This window comes from Motacilla alba, chromosome 2, assembly GCF_015832195.1.
Source record: "Motacilla alba alba isolate MOTALB_02 chromosome 2, Motacilla_alba_V1.0_pri, whole genome shotgun sequence".
In the NCBI taxonomy this organism is placed as follows: Eukaryota; Metazoa; Chordata; class Aves; order Passeriformes; family Motacillidae; genus Motacilla; species Motacilla alba.
The window spans coordinates 82,982,507-83,005,579 of NC_052017.1; the positions used below are offsets into that span (position 1 = coordinate 82,982,507).

The 23,073-nt window shown below is 40.3% G+C and overlaps 1 protein-coding gene across 7 annotated transcripts in view; it reads right to left on the reverse strand.

The window, feature by feature from the left end:
- GRB10 (growth factor receptor bound protein 10) overlaps window positions 1-23,073 on the reverse strand; it is a 145,115-nt gene that overhangs the window by 102,605 nt on the left and 19,437 nt on the right. For 3 of the 7 annotated variants that reach the window (XM_038129245.1, XM_038129246.1, XM_038129244.1), the window contains one exon: window positions 6,162-6,259. The exons of 1 other annotated variant lie outside the window; for it this stretch is intronic. In XM_038129245.1, the coding sequence (XP_037985173.1) occupies window positions 6,162-6,212 (51 nt within the window). In that variant the 5' untranslated portion in view covers window positions 6,213-6,259. Of the gene's footprint in view, window positions 1-6,161; window positions 6,260-6,802; window positions 8,337-8,404; window positions 8,492-23,073 lie in introns of those variants that run through there. 3 more of the 7 variants (XM_038129241.1, XM_038129243.1, XM_038129247.1) reach the window with 3 other exon arrangements.

Consider the following 23,073-nt stretch of genomic DNA (forward strand, 5'->3'; position numbering starts at 1 on the left):
ACTGTTTAAGCATGAAATCATTAACAAGGAGATGAAAAATTAAACTTCTTTACTTTACTTCCTCACTTGATTTGCAACATCTATGTTGTTTCCTGACCAATGGTAGTAGTGATGCAAGTATCAAATAGTATGATTGACCACTAGGAGTGTTTTGAGTCTTTTTTCTTGATGGGTTCAAAAAATTCATGTAATTGGAAAATGTGGGCTGAGCCACTTGAAATTTCTTGCTTGCATTCACCTTCAAAAAAAAGACTTCATGTTTTGCCAACCAACTTCTGTAAATTAGAATACAAAAGCAGAAGTGTAAACAGGAAGGTACATACTTGTGACTGGAAATGTAGAAAGGTAAACTAGTACATCAAAAACCAAAAAAAAAGATTGATTACTATTTCTTGTCAGAAGGGAAACCGTAATCAATTGTATATAAGCCTAGTGCAAGATACAAATTTCTTTGACATTATTTTGTTTCATATAAAGTATTCTGATGGTACACCATAATGGTGGCAAGTACACTTCCACTCCTCTTTAAGTGGAGTGTGGCAAGTACCACTCTTCTACTTCAATGTTAATGTAAACAACTGGTTTCGGGACAATTTTTTAAACAGATTTCTTCCCAACAAAAATAAAAGCTAGAAATCTAGCTTCACTTGGTCCTCAATGAAAACTAACAAGCAGCATCAACTCTATCAGCAAAAAACATTTGCAGTCTGCACTCAGGGAGACAGATTTCATAACTTCATATTGGAGGCAACATGTCTTGTAAAAACATTCCCTAATGTTCGCACTGCTTTGTACTTTGTCTGCTCCAGTCCGTCAACCCTCTACACCACATCCATGTAAACTGTTAAAGCAAGAGCATCATCAATAAAAGATCTGTTGACTGACACCATATTTCACAAATCTGATGACTTTCTACATTGGCAGTAGCAACATTTCAGCTTTTCTTTATGCAATATGTAGAAGAATGATGCAATGTAATAATGCATCTGGTGTTTTTTCCCCTCAGCTATGCCCAAGGACTTTGAAAGCCTGCTTGTGCACTCTGGTCCTTCCATTTTGCCCTCTTAGGGTGAAAAACCCAAACTCCAGGATTAATTTTATGCAAGCAGAATCCTTGTATGTTTAAGCCTAGTAAGAGTAAATTAAGCCATCGTTCATTTTGAATCTTGAAAATCATTTATTGAATTTGCAAGAGAAGGCTTTGGCAGTGGGGGGAGGGACCAGGTTGGCTTCTGTGAAGAAAAAAAACCCACAACATTTGCTCAATTGTGTCCTGGTTCTGACCAAGACAGGGGTAATGTTTGGAGTAGCTGGGAGGTGGCATTACTAGGACAGGGAGGTTATTCTACACCACCTGACCTCACAGCCTGGGGTGGGAAAAGAAGGATTCTGAAAAGGGGCTCCTTCCTGATGAGCAATCCTGGCACTGCTCAGGTTCCCTGAGCATCCTGCATGTGAAATCACTTCTAACAAACACTTCTGTTGTCAATATTGTTGCTGTTACTGTTCCTTTTCTTATCTCATGGTTGTTCCCAGTAAAATTCTCATTTTAACCTGTTATCTCTGCCTTTTGTGCCTCCAATTCTCCTCTCTGGCCACCCCCAGTGGTAGGGCTGGGGGGGGCGACCCAGCAACACTGTGATTTGGAGAGCCTCAGTGGGAGAACTAAATCAAGGAGTACCATTCCTAATCCACGACAAATTGCAGATGAAGAGAGGAGTGGGAATATGTGAGAGAAACAGCTTTGCAGAACCCAGGGTCAGTGAAGAAGGAGGGGGAGGAGGTGCTCCAGGAACTGAGGCTGAGGTTTCCCTGCAGCCCGTGGTGCAGACCATGGTGAAGCAGCTGAGTCTCTGCAGCCCATAGAACCCCACAGGGGTGCCAGAGATCCACCTACAGCCCACCCAGGGCTCTGTGCTGGAGCATGCAATGCACAAAGAGGCTGTGACACTGTGGGAAGCCCACGCTGGAGCAGGCTGCTGACAGGACCTGTGCACCCATGGAGAGAAGAGCTCACACTGGAGCAGGTTCTGCCCTGTGACCCCCCCCCAAGGCACAGCAGCCTGTTCCAGAAGCTCTGCACCCCATGGAAGGGACTTATGTTCGTGTGGGAAGCACCCACACTAGAGAAGTTCATGGAGCTCTGTCTCCCTGGGAAGGGCCCCATACTGGAGCAAGGGAAGAGTGTGAGTAGTCCTCCCCCTGAAGAGGAATGACTGTCAGAGACAACGTGTAATGAACTGACTGTAAACACCACTCTCCATCCTGCTGCATCACTGGAGGGGAGGAGAGAGAGCAAATTGGGAGTGAAGTAGAACCTGAGAAGAAGGACAGTGTAGGGGGAATGTGTTTTTAAAATTTATCTCTATTTCTCAATACTTTGATTTGATTGGTAATAAATTAAACTAATTTCCCCCAGACGAGTCTGTTTTGCCTATGATGCTACCCAGTGAGTGATTTCTCCCTGCCTTTACCTCATCCCATAAGCCTTTTATTATGTTTTCTTCTCTCTGCCCAGCTGAGGAGAGGAATGACCAGAACCATTCTGGCCTGGTGCCTTTTTTACCACAACTGGCCAGTGACATCTCCAAAGAATCGATAAACAATTGCCAATGAAGCTAATGAAGGTATTCAAACAGCATCAGGCAGACAAGGAGGGCCAAAACATAGGTTTCAATAGCCCTCTCCAAGCCTACTTGGAGACAAATTCTGCAAACAAATGTTTTTCATGCAGGTTTTTTACAATAAAAGACATTTTATGCACACAAACATGGATTGGAGCATGTATACCTATATTAACACCAAATAATATGTTATTGACTGTTCAATACCAAAGTGGCAGAACTGAGTCATATAGAAGGCATCTGGATGTCACAAGGGTGAAGACTGCATCCATCAAGGCAATTCTCTAATTAAATTAGAGATTTATTCAAATCAAAAGGTTTTTTTTTTCCTCTCCTTTCACTAAAAGGGAAACCCTCTCTTCTCTAACTGCCCAATCTAAGCAAGCCACTCCTGAAAATAAAAAAACAAGTTTTCGAAAAAACCACAGACACTAAGATGAAGCACTGCAGGGAAACAACATGCCGTGGACTTTGATCAGATGACCTCCAAAGGTGTCTTCTAACTTACTGTATCATTTTATTGAAAACAAGGATCAAAGCTGCCACTCTAAAACCTGGAGAACCTCTGCCTAACTGCTCCTCCAGACAAAGGCAGAGCAATGTTGCTATTGTAGTTCTAGTAGTGGCAGCAAATCATCTCCCCATCCACAAATCTGACATCACTGAAAGAGGCTTTCATTACAGTAGCTAGGCTCTGATTAATTATCTTATGTATTTAATTCCTATTCTTGAAGTGCACAAAGTTTTTCAAGTATGATGTGTACTATTTTGCACTCTTATCTGATCAAGAGGATTATTAGCAATCCTGAAATCCACTGCTCTGTACACACAAGAGAAAGCAATTTTCATTTTCTCCCTACTTGGTGGCCAAGTGCTTGTAGTCCATTTTATACCAAGTTACAAGCTCTTTCTCAAATAAGAATTCAGCTCAGTAAAACCAAACTACATTAATTATTACTGAAGTCATACCTGCATCTTGGTCATGAGAAAACAAACAGAAGGCAGAAGGTGGAAGACAAACAGAACATTCCTGTATGCCCAAAATTTTATCTTCATAAACTGAGAAAAAAACCTGGGTTTTTGTTATTTATGTCACTGAGACTTGTACAATTAAAGCAAAGGGTTAAAGAACTAAATATTCCCCAAGAGTTCAAGTGACTGCACATAAATACTGTTGTGACTACAGATTGCAAAAGAACGGAAACACAGTAAATCATCCCATTTTTTCTGAGAAATTCTGGGACTATGTTCTGAATTTCCAGGAACAGAAGACAAATACTGCCAATTCTCACTGCTGGATTTTTATTGAAGAGTTCAAGAATTTGGAAAGGAGTCCTGAAAGCCACTGAAAGATAGTATTGATTTTTTTTTTGTTTAACAGAGCTAGAGATTGTTTCTAGGAGAACGCAGTCAGTGTGATTGGTTTATGTGCTAAGTCCCGAGAAAGTCTAAAGACAAAGAAGGGAAAAAAGCTCCTAAACAAGACCTGAAAGGTTCTGAAAGCAGCAAACTTTGCAAACAAAGAGCCCAATAAGAAAGTCAGATCTATACTGTGCCCATCTCTCTAAAAATATTTTCAAAAATAAGAAAAGGTAGATTGGCAGCAAGACATTCTAAAGGATATTCTGTAGGGCATACTCACTTACCCAGGTTCTCATTTTTCTTGCCTTGAATATAATGCCAACCTCCAATGTGTCAATTTATTCTAATACTGAATTTACAGCATTAAGGTCCCAACCTCGGGATCTCTGGAGCTGTCCTTAATAGCTTCTCATTCACATCAAGTAAGAAAATGTGCTGAAAAAATAGAATACTTCTTTACACTCCAATCTAGAGCATATTTAGTTTAACCTTCTTTTAGCCCTTTACCAACAAAATGCTTCAACTGCAGCCAAATTTGAAAGACAAGTTGATGAAAGCTCCTAAGTCAGATTTAGTAGGGGTGGAAAAACAGATGTTCAGGATTTTTTTAATGCAAACTTCAGTTCTGACAGAAGGCACAGTAGTTGTGAATGGGCTTCCAGAGCTAGTCTTCAAACTGGTTATAAGCACTCAGGGTAGTTAATACACAGTAAGCTTTGACCAAAAATAACTGAGTCACTTTCCCACCATCTTAAGTCACCCCCCATGTTGCTCTGATGCTTCCAGTTTGCTGACTACCCTAGACTAAAGCAGATTATCTACAGGGCTTGTCAGAGAAGGAGGAGTACCAACAAAAAAATCACATTTTTACTTCCTATGAACCACTACAGACAGGAGAGGTTTTCACAGGAGAGATCGACACTCATTTAAAGAATTTGCAGCTCAAAAATGACTGCCTAGAATGTCAAGTTTCTTTTACATAGCTCTCCTTTCCCTCAGCTTCACATCATGAGTCAGATGATGCTTTAAATGAATTGGAAGCATAATTTCACAGTGCATCAAAATTATGAAGTCCAGGCACATCTATTCACATATTCTTTAAACTCATAGATCCAAGTAGAGTAACAGATTTTCAGGACATCCAATTTCTCAAAGTCCAGTCTATTTTTATAGCTGCAAAAGAAGCTATAAAAGAACTGTTATGTTTTTCCTGCTATCGGGAAAAGCATTCAGGTACATTCAGCTGACAACTCAGCATATACTAACATTAGACTTTTAACTAATTAGAGGTTTCCTGTTGGGAAAAAAAAAATTGTAAGTTGACATATTACACAACATGTATGAATCCTAATCTTAAAGAGATTTTTTGGAAATGTTGTTGTTTTTATCTGGTTTTTCGCTTTTCTTCCAAATGAGTAGCATGACTGTAGTAATCACTACTAGCAATGTTTCTCTTGGGACAACGGAAAAGGTTTTAACATCACATGACACTGTTTAATTATTTGTGTATCTGCAGGGTCCAAAATCATAACTGAATCCTCAGGGCGGTAATCATATTATGAAAACAGAAGATAAAAAGTGCAAAGAAAAGATCATATCCAAACTAGCAATTTACAGTTTCATAAAAAATACAAAGCAAGCATTATGCCAACTAAAACTGCCCAGGGGAAAAAAGAGAACTTGTACATGCATTTTTGTCAAGTACCTTTGAATTTAGCTGAGGGTTTTTAAAATATACTCTTTATAATATGCCATATTGGCTGCTTGGATACAGCACAATGACTCAAAAACATAGGATCTAACCAAGTGTAAAAATCTCTGCCTTTATTCCTACAAATATAGCATTCTGCAAACTGATACATTTGGATGCAAGGCATTTCACTAGGATCGTAGCTTGCCACCTTTTCTTTGGAAACAAGTGCCTTCTCCCAATTAGGAAATGGCTATTTTAAAGACAAATATCAAATCCATATATATTAATGACCCAGTCTTTTCAGCAGCAGAACTTGAATACAGGATGGTAACAAAGGCTCTGTTTCCAAAATGTTAGCAAAACCCAGAGAATTGCCAGACAGCTATTAGCAGTTTGATGAAAAGTTTGAATGCACAATCAATCACCGGCACAGAGCAATATGATGCTACAAGCTGACACGAACATGCAATTTCACAACTTACTATCCGATAAGGAAGATGTAAAAAGGAGTCTGGGCAGCCAGCTAAAGCCATTTGTTCCTTCAAATTTTCTTCAAATTACATCTACTGCTTCCCAGGACCTGCAGAGTACAAACAAACTGTCAGAAACCATACTGAAGACATTTCATCAACTTATTATTGAAAACAGTTGGAGGAGGGAGACCGAGAAGATCAAGATGAGGCGATGAGGATTTGCATCAACTTAAGGTAGAAAATGTGCACATTGCTGCCTGTAGCCCAGCAAACACATTCAATTTGATATTTCATTTAAAAACCCCACATAACTTCTCAGGCTGTGTGGCTCCTGCTTTATTTGCACTGTTTAGGCAAAAATGAAGGCCTCCCTTCACAGCAAAACCCTAGCCATTTGAAAACTGGCTCTCACCACCTGAGGCTATGTTTTCAATTGTGGAAAGAAAACTGAAATCTCTGAGTTAATTAAGATGACAGTCACTTATCACAGAATCATTTAAGCTGAAAAAAACCCATAAGATCACCAAGATCATTATGCAGCATCAGCCTTCAAAGCCTGGCTACACAGCTTCTAACCTTTACCCTTTCTTGCCTGCCTTTTCCCCCGTGGTTTTATTCTCATACAATATATCAAACAGACTGTCACATACTAATTCATTCAGGTCTTGCACTTGTTCTTCTGAGTGGTTATTAGCAGCAACTTTGCAAGGTGAGTTGTGTATCCTTTAAAGCACCACTTTGTGATCAAATAGAGCCTGAAAAGAAACCTGCAGACATTTAGAGGTACATATGGCTAAGGACCTAAAAATAAGAAGGTAAGACAATGTCAAGAAAGTTATTATAACTGCCTCATAAAAGGAAACAAAAATAAGTCTAAACAAGTAAGTAAATAAATAAAGCACTATTTGCTGCTCCAGCATTTCTTCCTACCTGCAGGGGTGGACACACCCTGCAGCGTAAGACAAGCGATGTCACCTCCAAGTAGATGAAAAAGGTATGACTGGGGAAGAGAAAGCATGCTGCAAAGCACAGTCAGAACTTTTACTTCTACCACAAGCAAGCTCCTGTCTGGTTCGCTGTTAATTATCAATCATGTCTTCAAAACAAAAGCCCAAGTTTTAAACAGGCTACTCACTGCTCTCTGGTGAGCACGACCTGTCACCAAACCAAAGCTGTCAACAAAATTTATGGGACAGTTAAGTGAGGGACAAGGGTAGAAAAACATCTTGGACAAACTGTTCCTAGATGACTTCCCGCCTATGGTTCACAAACCATGCACTCACCAAGGAAGCTTTATTTCACCTAGGTCTAGGATGAGTTTGGCTGAGGTAGGGTAGCCTCCTCCTCTATCAGTAGGGCAGGCAAACTCCTGGAACTTCTTTCCAGGAAGTAGTTACTGGGTTTCTGCCACTGATCAATTCATACAGCCAAGTACCCCAGGAGGAAACTGGTTTTGGCAATAGCAAGTCTGAAAATCCATTTAACCAAATATGCACAAGTCCGGTTATTTATTCTAGGTAAGAAAACGCTATGGAAAAATAAATTTAAACCCAAAATCTTACAGGATTCAAAGTGTGGGGGGAGGCCACATCAAGCATCTAACTCTGTAGACACTTTACTCAACTTGCACTATTACTAGTCTTTAAATATATAAAGAGTGATCTACAGCCTCCTAACTACTTCTCCACACCTAAAAGTTTGCAGTCAGTTTGAAAGACTGATCTGTAGATTTCACTTTAATCACCCAGTTTGTTCAGGGAGAATTAAGCACGGATTTAACAAAAGCTCTTAAAAATCTTTTCATTTGGGGGAGTACCATTTTTTTTTCCTTTCTCATAAGCACATCTACAGAGAAATTAAGCAAGCCACTGAAATAGCTGTTATGAAGTTGGTAAAATGCATCAATAAAGAGATTTGTATTATTAGCCTCTAAACCCACCAAGACTAAAGAAAGTTAACATAAAGGAGTAAGGGAAAAGAATTGAGCTTTACTCTGCAACAGTTTTATGTTTATTATCACTTCAGTATTTAGACATCAGGAAAAGGCACAACTGCTGCAAATGTAATGGTAGGTTATTTAGGACTGAATATCAAAATACTGGTTCTTTGACATTTCAGCAAAAAGCTCCAATTCACTTACAGCAAGATAGATTAAATATGTTCTGAAACAATACCAGAGCAATTTGTCTACTCTAGGGCGTGCTGCAGTTTATGCCACAGCTCCATTTCACCAGTGGAAGATCATAAATTACCTCAAACAATAGCTGGAGTCAAGACTGCATAATTTATCAAGAACCATTTGCTTCGCTGATACATTCTTGAGTATTCATTTGTTAACTCTGCAGAAACAGAGGAAAGCAATAATCTCTAGATGGTATCATTCCTGGTCAGTCACACATTAACACTGATTTAAGATCTCATCTCTTTTGATCTGTCTAAAAACTGTTTATCAGCCTAGTCCTACCCCAGGAATACAAAAAACCTTTGTTCACCTTTAAGACCTAAGGTCCTCTGTACCACATCAACAAGTAATAAATTTCATAGGGACAGAATACACCAATTCATGTGTTCATGACCTTAAAAATAGATATATTTTTCCTTTGCTGTTGTCTTTACACATGGTATTTAGCATGTCACTTCTCATCAGAGACTGTAGCTGCACACAGACATACATGTTCTTTCCATACAATTTACATAGCACAAATTGCAAAGAGGTATTCAGTGCCAAGTTCCTGCCCTTCTCCTAAAATGCCTTAGATGAGGGAGGGAAATTCCAAAGGATTGTAAATAGGAAACAAGCTATGTAGTCAATCACTGTTCAAAACTCAGGACATTCAGTGGTGAGAACAACTGTCATGCAGCATTGAGCGAGACAGCCTGTGCACATTCAGAACCAGTAGATTTCATGTGCTTTTACTGGCTTCAGAGTTCTGCCTTGGACACAGGCCCTGAAAGAAGGACAGTCATGATAAACCACATTTCAAAGGTCATGAGACTAATTTTTGGTGTAACATTCTCCAGAATAAAGGACAGACTATTGCGAGGCACAGCTTTGATGTCTCAGCCTCTCAAAAGTGTTAAACAAACTCACACGATCTAAAAGATTGATATTAATCCTGCATGGAAAACACTGCAGGTATGCACCTTGCAGATTGTCACTGCTCTGAATGGGTCGTTTAGGTCACAATCAAATTACTCAGCTAACCAGCAGATTAAGTTGTCTATTAACTACAAATTAAGCCCATCACCAGGTATGTTTTTCTGATTTATCACTTGTTATCTGCACATTCCCAGCAGAGGAATCGGTATTTTGCCCAGCACTCTGGAAGCAGACACAGCCTACGCACCTACGGATACTGTGGTAGGAAAATGGCAGGGGTATGGTCACTCTGCCAATTCAGGAAGTTTTCCAGGTTCTACATGTGCCATCTGTCAAAGTCTTTAAATTCAAGAGAAAAATAATTTTTAAACGCAATTGCTTGCAGATTAGTTAGGAACAGGAGGAGGAGGAAAAAAAAAAAAAAAAAAAAAAAGCAAAGGATTTTAACCTGGCAGAGTTGCAAGACAAGCTCCAGAGCTCTTGAAAACTGGATTTATGCTCTTTTATAAAAGGTAACTTAACAAATTTTTAAATGTTATACCCTTTTAAGTATTTCATCATTTTTCTTCTATAATGTTCTGCTTTCTATAGCTGAACAATTGTGAAAGAGGGAAGGGGAAAAAGCTTCAGCATAGCCTTAATTTTGACCTGAAGTCCTTTATCTAAGATCTCAGGTTTTACATACAAGTTAAAAACTTTTCCCTCCGTTTAATGTATATCTTTTATTCTCTCAGACACTGAGTATCACTATTCATTTCTCCCCACAATACTGAATGAAGTTTTGCAGACCGAACCTGGATATTCCTAAGAACTAGAACAAGGTCTTAAAACTGAATCAATACAATATTCTCCCCTAACTTACATTCAGAACTGTCTGAGTTAAGTCTACTGGATTGTATTTAACATCTTGAAGACCCAGGGAAAAAATGATCCTCCTCTTCTTGGTCTACACAAGGAGCAATCTCCAAGACTTTATCTGGCTATTCTCCTGGCTGTAGGATCCCCACTACTTCATACCATCTAGGAAAGTGTTCTGTTTTTTATTGGAGACATGTGTGTACATATACATATATATATACACACATGCATGGGTGTTTATCTGCATCACCAAAACAGGTTTACAAGATGAGGTGAGGCAGTTCTATGGATACACAGAACAACCCTCTGAAACACAGGTGTGAGTATCCACACTCTGACACTTTCTTACCAGTCTACTCCTATTGCCATAGTTACAATGGAAATAAAGTTGGATACAAGCAGCATGAGATGTGCAAGTGAATTTTCTCTAGTTGAAAGACCTGACAGCTAGCAATGTCCCCAGCTGCACTGATACTGCAAGACCCAGATGTGCTTTTGCATGCGAGATCCAGACAATTTCTCACAAAAATGAAGCATGAATGACTATGTGGGCTGGAAACAAAGTGCCATCAGATTCCTGAGCTGGCTGGACCAAGGAGACTAAAACGCCCTTGGCAGCACACAAGTTTGCCATCAGATTTCATCATGGCTTTAGCAATCAGTACACATAAGGATTTCTAAAGCATCTTCCCGTCTTTTAGTGAAAGCTTCAGGTGGAGACTGGGTCAATTTACAACACTGAGAATGCCCCTCACCCTCCCTAAGGGTTTACTTGGTCAGCCGGACTGAATTCATCCCCTGAAACATTTTACTGACCACTTTCTCAAGTTGTCAAGTTTCCCACTTACTCAGCCCAAACACACACTTGCTTCTCTCTCCAGCTCTGAATGTTCCTCCTCACACCCAAAGTCTCCAGTCTGCCCATGCTGAAAAATAATACCTGGCTAGCTTCCCTTCAAACAAGTTTGGTTTTTTTCCCTTCAAAACATGTCCCCAAACAGTAGAGAATGGAATCACTCTCCAACCGCAAAAGACTTAATGACATGATCGCAAAAGAATTAATAACATGATCGTCAACACCCTGATGGCCTACTGAGATTAGCAGCAGGTAATATTTAAGAATACCTGCAGCTTTCCCAATTTCTCCCCGTTTTCCTTGCAGGAATTGGTATCTTGACACCCATTTTGTTACACATATATACCCAAAAGGCATTTGCAAGTCTATGATATGGAGCAACTGTCTAACTAGAGGAATACTTTGAACATCTTTGAAAACAAAGCATTGTTCTAGCTAAAATTTCAGGCGAGTGTTGCGCACTGAAACGAAAAGCACTGTTCAAAATATAAATCATCAATCAAAAGCACTTCAGTTACGTCCAAACACTCCCACGAAACCATACTAAAAAATCTGGTCTTATAAAAAAAAGGGAATATAATTCTCTTTTGCCATTCTTAATTGCAAAGCTGTTAGTCTAAATATTACACCTTGTAAAGGAAGCCATTTGCCATTGTACTTTTGCCAGAAAGTGAAGAATCTTGGCAACAGTAATTCAGGCTTTTGAAAGCCAAAACAGATACATCAGAAGAAGCACAGAAGAGCTGATGCCATCCCACTTCGAGCCTTGCCAAATAAAATTAAATAACATATATGCAGTTCAGCATTTTTTGGTTTCCTGAATCTGCCTAAAATTTTCAAAGGGCCCAAGACTCACAGCCTGTGAATTCATGTTCACCTCCTGATATAACATCTTCACTGACAGCAAAGATGAGGTCTTGAGAAAAAAAAACAGTATTTAGCCCAACAACATTGGACAACACCACCAAAAAAACCAACCAAGAAAAAAAAAAAACAAACAAGAAAAATAACAAAAAAACCCAAACCAATCAAACAAAAAACCAAACCAAAACAACAAAACAAACAAAATCAAAAAACCAAACAACAAATACCAAACCTATAATGAACTTTGGAAATATTGACAAAACTCTGCAGTTTCACTGTCTTCCTTAACCATTGAAAATCCTCTTCTGTTTCCTAACAGCTTCAAATTCATAGCTTTAAAACAGGAACTTTGACAACTAAACAGAGACTGGTACCAAAGTCTAAATGAAATGTTAATTAGACAGAAACTGAAATAAAAATCCATGTAGTATTCAGTAGATAACCCCACCAGCAAGCCATATGCAGAGGTAGGGAAGGTGCAAGGATGTATGACTGGAAAATGAGAGATACACAAGTGAGGCAGCCCAAGGTGAACTTCATCTGGCAATGCCATGACTAGTGGTCTCCAATTTTGTATACATGGTTTCTCACTACGTCCTTTGCCTCCAGAGAACAAAAAAACGCTGTCTCCATTCTCTCTGTGTTGTCACTGTCTTGCCTCCCCTGCCCACCCCAATCTAGTCACATTTCTCGTAAAACAGAATCCAACATTTTATGATTTTGGGAAGCAGTCTAAATAATTATTTCCTTATGTTATTTTAAGCTTCTATTATCCAACCTGAAGACTTAGAGTGAAGTTATACAACAGTCAGGATGATTTAATAGCTTGTTACTGCCAAAAACAGGACAGACATCCCACTCTCTTCATCAGCCCTTGCTCTGCTTTCTTCCTCCACTTCCTCCCAGCAGCTTCATGGCACTCCCTCCTTCTCCCCCTTTTGTGTCATGTATGGTCCTTAATGAGTTCAGCTTGTGTTAATTAACACATTTGTTTTGCTGGGTTAGTGTTCTGCTAAGGAAGCAAATGCAATAAACTTAGATCTGACAGGCAGTTTAGTTGGCACAATGTGAACGGCAGGAGACCATGAGCAAGAGGGGAAGGGAACAGGATCACCCCCTCTCCAGTGGCAGTTAACTATTACATTGGCCAAGGCAACCTGTGAACTTTCATTTTCTTTGTTTACTGCTATTAGCAGCTGGCAAACCTTTCCTACTGCACATCCGTGAGAATTAATGCTTTCCAGGCATCTCACAGAAGTTAAACATTTAGACAGATCTCCAAATAAAATACAAAGGTTTTCTCAAAGGCACTTAACTTTCACATTCTGGTACCAACTCAACTAAAGTCTGCTTTTGTGGCATACTTACCAAAACATTGCTTTTTGCATTTAACACACTACTGAGCCTTTATGCTTCCAACAGGAAACTGGTGTTCCTTCTGCTCTGCAGTGGGATTTGAAAGCCAAGGGCTCTAGACCCCCAGCCCAGAGACTAAACTACACACAAGACACTTTTCTAAACAATAAAGTTCATCAGCCTCTGCACAGTGTTGCTCTTTGGTTTTTTTAAGAAAGTTAGATCATTACAGATTCTGTTTGAAACCATATCTTAATCTACATGCCTATCCATAAACATTCATTGGACAGATCTACCAGACTCAACCTGCCTTTACTAAAGTGACAAGATAGTAGCATACACTCCTCAGCTGTTACTTTTACAGCCTCCAGACAGAAGTTAGGAGGCTGTAAAGCTAACAGCTGAGGAGTGCATAATAATAGTTGAAATAAATATACAAAGGTTTGCTAGAGATGTTTTTCAATTCATAGACTAGTAATCTGCAGCAAGGATGCCCTGCTCCCAGCTTCTGCTCCCTTATTTCTCTACAACATTCCTTCATTTTGGAGGAGAATCTTCCAAAGCATGCAGAAACCTTTTTTCCCCTACTAGCTGATTCAAAGGACAAATATATTACAAAAAAAAAAAAAAAAAAACAAAAAAAAAAAAACCACCAAAAAAAGGCAATCTCCTATCACATGACCTACTGATCAGTTTTTCAAGCATTTTAAGCCTGTTTCATCCAAATTATGCATTCATCAATCCCCATAACTATTTACAGCCTATTTTTCTTTCCTTGGATCTTTATGCAGGGGGCACGGTAGCTGCTCAAAGAACTTGCCAGGTTTTTGTTACACCATACTAGCTACAGAGGGCTGACCGTAAGGCTGACTTCAAAACCAACACTCACACTTGTGCACAGAAAGTAACAGGCAAATATCTATCAATACCATTCACACCCCTCCTTAGGGTCTCTCCTGCTCCCCAGCATTTTCAGGTGGGTTAAAATACTCTTCCTGGATTTAATTCATTATTGTGGATCAATAACATCAGGGTTTTTACTTTGACAATTTCCAGGTTTTAATGCTGATAGTTAACACAGTAATTGTACATGTTCACTTGCTGTTCTCTTGGTACAAGATTTTTTGGGAAGAGTTATTAACTAGGATTATCAGAAGCTTTTATATAGACATCAACCTTTGCGTTTTTGAAGAAAATCAAATGAAAGAGGCTTTTACAGTTATCTGTGATTTATGTTCATGAATAAGCACTGGTTTATTTACATAGTCCCATCCCATACAAATGGTTGCAGCTAGAAGGCAAGTTTAGACATTTCAATTCAAACTGCAAGCTACTCACTAAAATGGTATCTTTTTGGGATACCATAAAAGGTACACTTAAGTGAGAAGGTTACTCTCAGTACACCTCATTTATATGGTTAGAGCACTCAAAAGAAAGATTTTCTGCTTAGCCCCTGAAAAGAAAAAATCACATTCTGTGAGCAGAGATGCATTCCCCAGCATCAACTGTATGTTAATTCACCCTCCAAGTAGTTTTGTGGTAACTACTCCCAAACATTATTTATTCCAAATAATTCAACTGTTGAAACAATTCTGATGAGGACACCATAGTAAATACAGCAGCAAGTAGCAAAAATAAACAAGCAAACCCCTTTCACCTCTCATGTATAGCAGGGTATGGGTTACCACAGAAGGGCTTGTAAGCGATAATGCAACAGAGCCAGGAGAGCGTTGGATCACATCCACCCCAAGCAACCAGGCAACGACCAATTCTGCTTCTAGTTGCAAAGAGTACAAAGAGGCAACTCCAACAAACACTGTGCTGCTCTTGAGATGAACAGAAAATCCTGTCTATTCAAGAAGGCTATAATACAGAAGTGCAAGAAGTGCAAGTGATAACACACAGAAATTAAAGGAATACGTACGCCCTTGATTGACTGGAACATAAAAAACTGTACCCAATTGGAGACTGCACTTATTCACTCCTATGCAATGAAGCACCAGCAGTGCCAGAGCTCGCTCCACTGCAAAAAAACCGCTTGTAGTTTTAAGATACTGATGTCACAGATACCCCATGTGTACTTTAATGCTGCCTCACTAACAAATCACAGCAATCTCTTCTTAGAGCAAAGAGACCATTTTGTAATCTCAAATGCATTTGCTGGCATTATGCAACACACAAGCTTCAAATCCACGGGTGGCTTACGGTTAGCAGCAGGCAATCAGTGCCGACTTTCAGAACACAATGAAAATGTTACTGGTGCTCTATTCTTGAATACAGGCTAAGAATTTCTATAAATAAATAAATAAAGGATATCAGCAATGCAAAAGTCTTTCTTACCCTCTTACATTTTTTAGCCCTTGAAAAACAATTTCAAGCTGACATCTCAAAAGCGAGTATGCTGACCTACTTGCAAATATAATACCACCCTGGGACAAACAGGGCATAGCTTTTTCAAGGAAGTGTAAACAAAACACAAAATAAACCTACAGAATAGGTTAATATTTTGTACAAGAGCTAATGTTCAACAAAAAGCTGAAATCTGGCCAGCTGATCACGTGTTCCATGTGCATTAGTGAACACTTATTTACTGCTATTAACTTGTACCTGCAGAGAGGAAGAAAGAAGATATTCTTCCTTTGATTCTGAAGGTCAAAAGGTGACCAAAATCCCAGCTTAATGAAGACTGGGGTGAGGTTGCAAGTGTCACAGCTTCCACCAACCCTTTCAAAATGCAGCATTGGAAAGCACAGGGAAGAAAACTGAAGTAATACCACCCAGGCTTCATAGACTATGTCAACTTAATTAGAATGGTATTTTGGCAGTACTGAAAGATTACATATCGAAGGCTGAGTAGCAGGCCAAATAACTTGACTAGAATATTTCGCCAAGCCACCTACATTAACAGCTTCTTCCCTCCTGTACTTTCAGGGTGCCATAAATGAAATCAGGCCTTATGAGGCTGTTTAACAGAGGTATGAAATGTTGAATATCCCCAGCACTGAAAGTTTACTAGATATGCATTAAACAAGGAACATCCCTAGTTAACCTTCAGACTCCAGAGCTGCCAGAGAGGAACATTTGTTCTCCAAGGGTGTAGGCTCCAGATGTAGCCCAAGTGCCTTCCCTGTATACCAACGTACTTCAACCCGCAAAACACCTGTACTCCAAGCCTGGAACCCACACATAGGTCCCAACTGCATTCTCCCACCTCCAAGGTTGTCCAACTGGTACTGGCAGCAGTGGAAAGGAGGGAGAAGACAGCATGTAAGTGTGTTCCCCCCAACACCATTTCACAGGCCTGTAGCACATTGCCCACAGAAGCAAATCAACATCCAGGGTACACATGGAGCTGACCACAACACTATTACAGGATATGAAGGCAGTCACATACCCTAGATGGTGGTGGTGGTGGTGGTATGTGTACAGGAGAAATGTACCTGCCTGCACTGCCACATCAGTCAGGGAGGAGAAACAGGCTCTCTCCTTACATGAAGTCCATCTCATTCCACAGCAGCTATCCGTGCAGAGAAAGCTAGGGCTTGCATGAGATGAGCTCAAGAAGCCACTTACAACCCGCACAATTCAATGAAGCACACCACTGGAGCACCTGGTTCTTTACATTGACAACAACATGAATTTAAAAAACTGGTCCAGATGTAGCCATCCATGATCTGGAGACAAAAAAAACAGCCAAAGGAATCCCTCCCCAGTGCACAACCCTGAAACTTCAAATTCTCAGCACCTCTGGACAAGACTGACAATTATGCCAGACCAGTCATGCACTATCCCCAGACTTTCGGTCTCTGTACCTCAGAAGTAAATCCTGACAAAGCTTCCGTTTCTCCCATCATCGTTTAGGGTTTAATTTCACTCAGTGTCTGTGTGTATAATACATATATTATACACACATATTACCCACATGCACTTACATGTGCCCTAGATGAAGAGATTCTTTAGCAGCAGCACAGAATATAAGATGGCATGGCAGAACTCAGTCAACCTCATGAAAAACAAAAAATCTCAGTTCCCTTCCCTGAGTTTCTTTCACTGTTTGATGCAGAGATCTTGTTCACACTTCACCCTTCCAAAAAGTTCTCCTTCTCCCAAAATACACTGCAGTATAATAAAACAAAATGTTTATCAAAGGAGCAGATGAGCTCTCTTGCAAAAGCCTCTGTGAATATCACAAATTTGAATTTCTAATTGCTGCTGATAATTGAAAAAATAACAATTCCAAATTTTTTGCTACTTTGTATTTTGATCTATAAAAGCATTCACTCATCATTAATACAATCAATTTGACAGATTCATCAGAAAAGTCTTGATTTTCATTTCAGCCTTGCTAATTAGCGGTTCTATTTTATTAAAAACCAGCTCTGCATGAAGAGATGGCTTCACACAACTGCCTGTTTTACACAAATACCTCCCACAGGCTTTCATGCTACTTTCTGTCACTGGAAGAGGGAGAATATTCCCTTTACCTAATGCTTTGATGCTCACAGATCTCAGCAATCACTAGCATGTAATATTCCTCATCTCCTTCAAATTGACAGCAGTACCACAGAATTTGCCACAATGCCCAATATTCTCTCCTCTTTATTGCATAACTGGTCCTAGATAAAGTGCACTATGTCTTGGAAACGATCACATTTGTTTCCTGCAACATCTCTGCCTATGCATCTTTGCCAGCCCAGGAACTTGTATAAGTCAACAGCCTAAAATGAGCAGCACAATTTTCATGAGGACTCTCCCATTTAACTAAATGACAACCTCCTCATTACACAAACCCAAAATGTTTCTCTCCAAAACACAAGACAGAAGAAGTTCATTGAAGCTGGATGCCTCTCAGGAGTCAAGTTTGAGAAGGCTGCTCCATATAGAAGTGCTCTTCTCTCTGTGGCAAGTGATGATAGCCACTGTTCCCAGAGAAGTTCCCAGTTGCAGAACTTCCTAGTCTTGTCTCTTAAGCTGCAGGCATACCCTCATACTCTGCTCCTGCAGAAATGCAGCAACACACTGCCTTACGCAGCCCTCCGGTCAGTCTCAGTGGGACAAGCAAGCAGCAGGAATGACACAGATACAATTTTTCCGTGACAGCAAGTAGCAGCACTTGGTCAGAAAAGACTTTGCAGCTCAAGTTAAGAAATGCAGGATTATAGAAAATCACTACCTATGCATGGGGAGGGAAAAATATTGAGCGCATCAGGAAACAAGTACCTGAGTCGCTCCCATGGCCTGAAGGACAGAAAGACATGGCTGGTTTTCTACCAGACTTAGATGATAGATCCCTAAGTCTTAACACAGATCTGTCTTAGGCAGGTCAAACCTTTTAAGGTTTAAATGCCTAATAAGATACACTTTAAAACACACCAAAAAAGACAACTGGAAAAAGCCAAATGACTCTGCTTTTGCGCCAAGTCAGAACAAAAACAGCTCCTTCTGTGGAGGCCACATGTGCCAAGAAGGACCAGGCTCCAGCTCCTGGCACTCAAGCAGCAGTGAAGTTTTCATTCTCTGGACAGAAAGTACAACACTGCTGACCATTTGCACTGCAGACAAGTTAAGAAATCACCCCGTATAGTCAGACAAAATTAAGCAAGTGTGTCATTCATTACCGGAAACCTTCTCCCTGATATCCAGTGACAGGATGTGTGGGAATGGCTCACAGTTGAGTCAGGGGAGGTTCAGACTAGATACACACAAACACTTCCTTTACCAAGAGGGTAGTCAAACACTGGAACTGGCTTCCTAGAGGAATGGTCAATGTCCCAAGCCTCACAGTATTTAAGAGGAACTTGGACAATGCCCTTAACAACATGCTTTGACCTTTGGTGAGTCCCGAAGTGGTCAGACAGTTGGACTGAATGATCCCTATAGGCACCTTCTAATTGGAATCTTCTACTCCATTCATCAGACATTCAATGTTCCATTCAAGGAACATTCTTTTATACCAAAATTGCCGTACCTCAGCAAACAGTCTTAACTGAAGGTCAGGACATTCTCTTTAATTTGTAAATTTTTTTTTTTTTTTTGATGCAAGTCCGGCATTGAGGCAGCACTGGAAATAACTACTTCTAAAAATGTCCACCTCAGACCACTCAGGTGCCCTCTCGTCATCAAATCTGAGCTTATGGAAAAAACGACAGCCAACTGAGAAAAAGTAATCTTCCCATCAACAACCCTGGTCTGTCTCAAAGTAAGAGTGAAAACAGTCAGAGTCAAGAGCAGTTTAGGAAAAACAGTTTTATTTGACATTGAAATGGACTGGAAAGTTCAGAGGATGAACTGCTATGTCCAAGGCTGACAACATCCCACAGCCATCTCAAGAACCACGTGACTCCCACTGCCACAGTCCCCCACTTTACACACAGTTCCCCCTTCTCTTCCAACACCCTCACTTTCAGCACGTGGCTCTGGGGAAAAGCGTGGAAGCTTGCACTGACTGCTGACCAGTGATGCTGGCCAGCAAGGGACCAGTTAACAACACAAATTTCACAAGCCCACAATTACAAAACAGATATGAGCAAGTACTCTGTTGGCAATTAGAGCTTCAGCTTTATTTTATTTATTCTAGTATAAGAACAGATGTTGCAGTTATTCAAAGGTTTTCACAACCTTAATTGCTGACCTAAATTGTTGTTAATCTTTCCCATGAAGTGGAGACAGACAGACGCCACCCGTATTTTGTGAAGAAGATAGTGAGCTGCAGGGTATGAATAATAAAAGACAGTATTGTCTGCCTTCTCCCTCCTGTGTGAAATACAAGGGTATTGGGATTGGCCAGCAGCATGGAAGAAAAAGAATGAACAAGTGACTCAGCTGTTTTAATTGTTTTTTTTAAGGATGCATCTGCTGCAGGGTTGACCCTTGAGATGGACATTTCTTCCCCCTCCCCAGGAATGGGTGAAGCCTCCAAGTGCCAGCGAAGGAAGTGCTGTATTTAGCCTTCACGACGCCTGAAACAGCCGATACACAAAGCACCCTGTCCACCTCACTGAGTATCACTAAAGCAGTAGTATTAAGCAGCAAAGTGTTGAGTTTCACAGGGAAATATTAGGTTTCATAAACAAGTTCCTAGACTGGACAAGAAAGCAGCATTTAATTATGTGCTAGAAACATTGCAAAATATACATGAGAGCTTCCCAAGTCTTTTCCTTTGCTAGTGGGAAGCCTGCCTGACTTCTTACTCAGGTATGGAAATTTTGTAGCCATCTTTTTGCTGCAGAACTCAACGATTTAGGTTTTCTAACCAAGAAGTACATTCCTCTGACTTTGTTCTGCCAAGTGTACTCCAAGATGTTAACTTGGTGTCCCAGTAATTTGAGACCAGGCAATGCAGAGGAGGGACACAAGTTCAGAAATTAAACCCAGGATGTACTGATGCAGGCATGCCCTATAATCTAAGACAGCAGCCCCAGAAGTCAGGATAGTGAAGATCAATTTCATGTTTGTGGTGCCTTCAAGCAAATGCCCAGAGTGAACTTGGGGCACAAGACTTAACCCAAGACCAAACCAGAATGGCATCAGCTACCAGCTCCACTGCAAAATCCAGGAAATCAAGTCTTCCCCCCACCTCTCACATCAAAATTCACCTTAACTGCAAAGGATTCAAGGACTGCAAAACTTCAAGGATTCTTGATAGAAAGAAAAGGCAAGGACTGCTTTGGTTTTAGTTCCTTAACAGATGTTACATTTGTTCACTAAAAAAGTCAAAATAGATAAGCCAACCAGGCACTATGTATACTAAATAACTGCTCACACATTGCATTTGAAGAGCAGCATTAAAAGATTGTTATAAATTGCACAATGGAAATAATTCAGCCAAGATGTCTGAAAGGAAAACATCAAACTACCAAGCTGTTAATTGCTGTATATACCGTGTCACACCTAAAGGGATCAGGACATAGCACAAAAGATGCTAAGTTACATGCTTTTAGAAATGAGTTCAAGGTAAATCCAGGGAACTTAAAAATCAGGAAGAAACTTCTCTTCTGAAAGAACTAGCTAAAACTAGATGACACAGACATGAATAATCAGTAAGATGGCATGAGCAAATGTCACTACAGCTTCTGCAGAAGTTATGACTCAAATCCACCCAAAGTTCATGACACTGCATGAACGAGACACAAGTGGGCATTATCCTTAGGGAATCTTAGAAGGACCTGAGCTGCTCTAGCTTGCAGGAGTGGTTCCCCCCTTAGCACCCAGCCAAAGGACACCAGTTAAAGGTAGGAAAACACAGAGACTTTTTTCCATACAAGAAGTCTTCAGAATTACCATAGTGGCCATTCTTTTTAACATGTCCTTAAGCTCTCTGAAATGTGACAACCAGGGAGGTGACACAAAGTTTGCCAGCAGTATAACATGTTCAGCCAGAGCTGGAGCTTCATGCAAAGCACAGCAGAAGGATCTCATGATCACAGGAAAACGGGTAGCCAAAGGGCAACTCTGATTTAATTTCCACAAACTCAAGCCAATGTGCTAGAAGAATAACCCTGCCTGTGTGTACCACTGAAGTGTCAGGAGTCTGAAGTCTTGTTTGAAGTATCATCTTAGAGGAAAGAGGGAGGGGAGGAAAAAAAAAACCAGAAAATATCTCTCAAGGAAATACAGTATTAAGAATCAACGAACTGCCACAAGCAAAGCAGAATCATGACAAGTCATTAAACCCAGGGCACACCCACTCCTTGAAAACTGTGGGCTGTTATGACATTGAAAGGGTAAAACAGAATTAGAAAGAGTACATAGAAGAGGAATTCCTAAAGCAGAAACGAACAGTCCTGGATCATTTGGCACAGAAAAGAGACAGCTGAAGGAAAAGAAGGCAGACATCAAGTCAGTTACAGAGGACATGAAAAAAGTGCCCAGAGAATATGCATTCCCTCTCAAAAGAAAAATTCAGACAATCTGAAATCGATAGCAAACCTGAAAATCCTTCCCATGGGGTGACTGGATTTATCAATGTGTTAAAATAATAACAGTAATTTAGGCAAGTGCTGGGGAAAGCTCATAAGGGACAGCAATGATAGTAATAGATGTGCACACTCCAGATAACTGCAGCACAGCTCACCAGGAAGCAGAAGGGTCTAAAAGCACAGAAAAACTCCTTGCAGGCTTTCTACCTAAGCAACTGCAATTCAAATCAACATTTTTCTTTTTTAATTAATATTCCTGGCTGAGAATTGTGGGAGCTAGACATTAACCTAATGGGGATGGCGATGAAGAAGAGCTGGAGGAACAGCCACATCACTGTGGCTCTAAAGCACCACCTCAGCACTGCCACACTGCATCCTCCAGAAAACACTGCATCAATCTAACAGATTTGCACCTTTAACAATTAGGCACAGACCTAAAAACTACAGTTGCTAGGCATCCTCCATGTAACATTTACTTTTAACAGCAAGTCCTGCAGGCTGCTGCAGCGTGCAGAAGGAAGAATACATGTAGCCCACAAGTTGACAAGCACACACCGAAATGCTGGCTCTTCACAACACACAACGTGATCTGCTTGGCCAAAGTGCCCGTCCCACTATTTCCCTGGGAGTTTACTACATCCATGATGCAATATATTTTAGCAATGAATACAAAAGGTGCAGTTTTCATAACTGGCATCTAGGAAGACCCCTCCTTTGCATTTCAGGCAGACAAGAGGAAATTGAAATCCAAGGTTTTAAAGAACATGATTCCTGCATGATTAAGAAAACATGATCACAAAATCACAACTGAAAGCTAACACTATACTGAAAGCTGCTAAGAGACCACAGCTGAACAAAGCCTTGAACACCTCTTATGAGCTTTTTATTTTGAAAAAACATGTAGAGCTACTTTCAAAACAGCATGAGAGTCACAACACCAGAAAGATTCTGGTTTTTTCATGTTCTCAA